General features: G+C 33.5%; 1 protein-coding gene across 1 annotated transcript; it reads right to left on the bottom strand.

The window, feature by feature from the left end:
* Positions 1-3,641: 3,641 nt before the first annotated feature.
* Positions 3,642-4,501, bottom strand: BGZ61DRAFT_487784 (uncharacterized protein; the record flags this gene model as incomplete). The annotated part of the gene is made up of 2 exons (XM_046250024.1): positions 3,642-3,888; positions 3,950-4,501. Coding segments are annotated over 2 exons (799 nt in total), but the record flags the coding sequence as incomplete, so codon positions are not given.

Below are 4,501 nucleotides of genomic sequence, written 5' to 3'. Positions count from 1 at the left end.
AGGTGTAAGATGGTTTCCTTCATCCGAATTCCGAGGGTAATTCAAACAGCCTCTATTTTTTAAAAATTAAAAATACCTTAATGTGGTTTACAAGCGAGTGAGCTACCTTCAAATCCCATATAAAATACCATTTTCAACCCCCTTGTAAAAACTATCAGGATTTAATTAAACTTAACTAAAAGTAACTTGTAGGTTTGCTGTGGTATAGTAATAGAGTATTATTTTTCTAAGATTTTATAAAATTATCTTTAAGAAGTTATTTTAAAACTTTAATATAAGATATTCTTATAAATGAAAATTTAAAATATCTCTATAAATAAAGTTATATAAAATCTTAGAAAAATATTAAGCTGTTATTATATTAAATTAAAATATATAAGTAATATTTTATTAAGTTTTATTAGAAACTTATAGTTTTTATAAGGGGGTTAAAAATGGTATTTTATATAAAATTTAGAAGTAGCTTACTTAATTAAGTAGCTTACTTACTTATAAACTATATTATTTAAAAAGTAATATTATTAAAAATAGCTTTAAATATATTAGTTAAATCTTTTTAATTTTTAATTAAAAAAGTTATTAGTAAGGTTAATATTACCTGTTAGTATTATAGAGTAAGCTGCCTACTAACCTCGTTCTAAAGTTAGTTTTAAAAACTCTTATTATCCCTTTTAATTATTATTATCTACTTTTTGCCTTATTATTACTAAAATATCCTAAAAAATACACTCAAATTTATAATTTTTAAGTAATTATTGCATAATATCAAAATGCCCCCTTAACACCCTTATTCTAGGTATAAACAGCTTCTAGAGAATATACTAAATAAATTACATGATAAGTTAAGAAGAACTATACTTATAGCAGTTAATATAAATATACCCTATAATATATAAAGAGCTATAAAAGCTGCTTAATTAACACCCTTAGTATATACTCTTATAGCTTAATTACCTGCTTTAAAAGAGACTATTTAAAAGATTATTAATTCAGCTTTAACATCTTACAATTCCCCCCTCTGCTGCAGCCAGCCTGCAACTCTTATAGCTACTAAAGATACAGCTCTAGTTACCTTTATCTTATAGCTAGAAAAGTCCGGCTTTCCAGCTAAAAAGTTATAAGTTAAAAATACTACTCTAGGTTTTCTATATTCTAGAGGCATTAAAAAGAGTTATTTATTAAAGAATTAGTATCCTCAGTTTTATACCTGTTACCTAGAGCTTTAAAAGATATTTCTTAAGGCTATAAATAAGGCGTATAAAGTATTTAAAGTATTTGATATTAAAGATATTAAGAAATTCTTTTCTAACTTTAAGAATATTATTTATAGTTATAATATTAGCTCTTTAAAAATCTAGAATAAAAATAAGTATAGTATTTAAATTAGATACCTTTAAGAATATATTTAGGTTTTTATATATTATATTATCTACTTTTAATATCTTAAAGTTATTAATTTATTAAATTATAAGTTGTATATATAAATTAAAGCTATAAATACTCTTAAAATTAGTATTTTTTTTAGCTTATTTTTAAGATATTACTAATTAAGTTTTAAGCTTTAATTAATATTATTTTAAGTATATAATTTTCCTAGTTAAATACTAACTTTAATAATTAATAAATTATATTAAAATAACTTTATTTTTTTAATATATTTTTCTAGCTTATTTTTTTAAAGATAAAAATAAAAGAGATTTTTTTTAGTAATTAATTTAACTATAATAAATAACTTTATAATATTATTTACTTATATATTTAATTAACTATATTTCTAGCTATTTATAAAAAAAAATTATATATATTATTTTTTTATTATTAATAGCTTCTCTAGCTATTTAAAGTTTAAGTTTATTAAATACTATATTTATTTTAATATTATAATTTATATTTTATTTTTATATTTAATATATCTTATATAGCTACTTAATGTTAGTATTTTTTAACTTTTAAAGAATATATATTAATAAAAACTTTAAAAATCTATTTAAAAAGATAACTTAAAATTTAACTACTTTTAATTTATAGCTACCTTTAAATTAATCTATATAGCTAGCTTTATAAGATATAATATTATATTAAGATTTAAAAAAGCTAATATTTAGCTAATATTATTAGTATCTATAATTACCTATATCCTTACCAAGTAGCAATAATAGCAAAAAGCAATCCATCCCTCTATTATAAAGCTACTGCTATAGAAGACTTACTTTTAAGATATACAGGATCAGATAGAATATATCTTTAAGCATTACCAGCAGATTATAAGCTCGCCGACCCTAGAAGCTATTACCAACATCACTAATATCCTCGCCGAGGCAGGCCTTATGAATCGAGAATGTGAAGTTATTAAGACAGACCGGCTTAGCTGCATCGAGAAATACAGTAAGAGAAAGAGACCTAGCGCCCGGATCAGGCCACGCGGTAATTTCGTTACAAATATTGGATTTCCTGATATTCAGGCTCAACACAAGGCATCTTTAGCGGCCGCAGAGGTCAAAGAATAGCGTTTACAACTACAATCAACCCGAATAATTATTCTTCAAGAGATAAAGGCGCTGAAGGTTTAATGGAGAGAAGAAAACGAGTTATGTATATACCTAGGGCAGCTAAGGCTAACGTGGAATTAGTGGCTCGATGAGACTGAAAACCGGCCCCGATTTCTAGACCTCGAGACTCAAAGAAAGGAATATAACGATGTTCTTAGTTAACTACCAAAGAGGGCGTTTCTCGAAGCCCAAGAAGAGGCCCGACGGGCTCTAAGACCGATTATCGCGATAGATCAAAGTGCCTGGCCTAACAGCGACGATAAGGTCGAATTTCGAGGCATCGGGCCGTTCCAAGATGATGACGATGATATTGACCTCATCGGGCTTAATGAGGGTGGCGGCGATGATCTTGTGGGCTTAGGAACGCCGTTGGGAATAACTTCATCGCCGCCCTTGGATCCCTTGGATCCAGCCGATGACTCGTATGACGATAGCCTCATATTACCACAACTTCCCGTTACAACACCAAGGATATCGGGTTATTAGCGTGTAAAGAACGCCCTGAGAGGTCTCCGTGAGTAACAGGCCGCTGGGGCAGCGAGGGCAACATCGTCATAATAGGGTCATGACGGGCAGCTCAATCAGGCCCCTAGGAACAGGCGGCTCAATTGAAGCTGAAAATGCGATTTCTACTATTTCCTTCGAATATCATCATTTTCTGCTATTTCGGGGCTTTCTAGCAAGCTACATTACAGTCGCATTCCTTCAAAAATGACCGTGTCGCAAAGTCTGAAAGATCATAATCCTGAAATGGTCTATTTCACCGTATTAAGGGACGAAAAGTGGGTGACAACGATTAAAGGGGATGACAAGGGTTTTTGGGACCAACCTCGGGACGAGGTTGGTAGGCGGCTTGCCCCACAATGCCAACGGGTAGATAAATAAATAGAGTATAAATTATACTATATACTATTCCCCTCTAACTAAATATTAATAGCTAGGCTCGTTATAACGATAGTCCAGTGGTGAATAAACTGGATATTTAATCCCAGACGGGATAAGAAAGTCTGCAAGGTTACCATCTGGTCCGTGGACGGGGAAGAAGCTAGTTTGCGAGTTAGTAGGTAATATCCAAAGAATACATGCAACTTACTACGTATCAAGAGTCACCCGATCGCGGACTAAAACATCTATAAGTTCCTGTAACATTCCATGGTCCGCACTATCTATAGTAGCCAGGTTCGCATGATCTGCTTCAAAAAGGGCCGTTGAGCTGTTGGTCGTCGGACGAGCAGAAGAAATAAAAGCATAGCCATGATCTTCGGCGTGGATAGTCCCTTGCATATCCACGAGGGCTAGCTGGGTCTTGCTATCCTTTAGCACCATCGCATCGCCACGCCTGCCAAAATTGTCAGATATATATTGAGATATGTCTCTTCTATAGACTTATCAGATCTTACCTATAGGTCAAGATCTGGCCTTCAGTGAGATTCAGTCTGGCGTAGTAGTGAGCCCCGTTTTCTGGCACAATGATTTTGGTCCCAACGGCCGCATAGTCGGCAACTCCGAACGAGTGATCGTGATGGTGGTGCGTTGGCTGTGTATACCAGGTCAGCTTTAGTTTGACGATACCAGTGGCGGCGTCAGGACAAACCCAAACATGTGTGACATTCTTTCCAAGTCTTTGCTGGACCCAATCGATGACAAGCTTACTTTGATGCGGCGGCGCGTCCAAGACAATAACTGAGCCATCTTCAAGCTCAACGACTGCCTGTCTCATTACCATGTTCAAGATCCATAACCCGGGCACATCTTGGAATGGTTGTTCTGCGGATGCGTCAAGGGCTTCGAAGGTTCCAGTGTAGGGACCACTCCAAACAAAGCTGCTTGAGGTTTCTCCAATTTCTGCAAAGCCGTACTCGGGGTCCCTAGTAGGGATACTGTCTTCGGGAACAGTGCCATTGCCGGGTCTGCTAAAGAAGCCCTCCTCCAGTTCCAGGTTGGTCAACACT

Source organism: Ilyonectria robusta, assembly GCF_021365365.1.
Source record: "Ilyonectria robusta strain PMI_751 chromosome Unknown BGZ61scaffold_94, whole genome shotgun sequence".
Taxonomy (NCBI): domain Eukaryota; kingdom Fungi; phylum Ascomycota; class Sordariomycetes; order Hypocreales; family Nectriaceae; genus Ilyonectria; species Ilyonectria robusta.
Note: the sequence above shows the minus strand (reverse complement) of the source record. Positions and strands in the feature narration are given on the sequence as shown.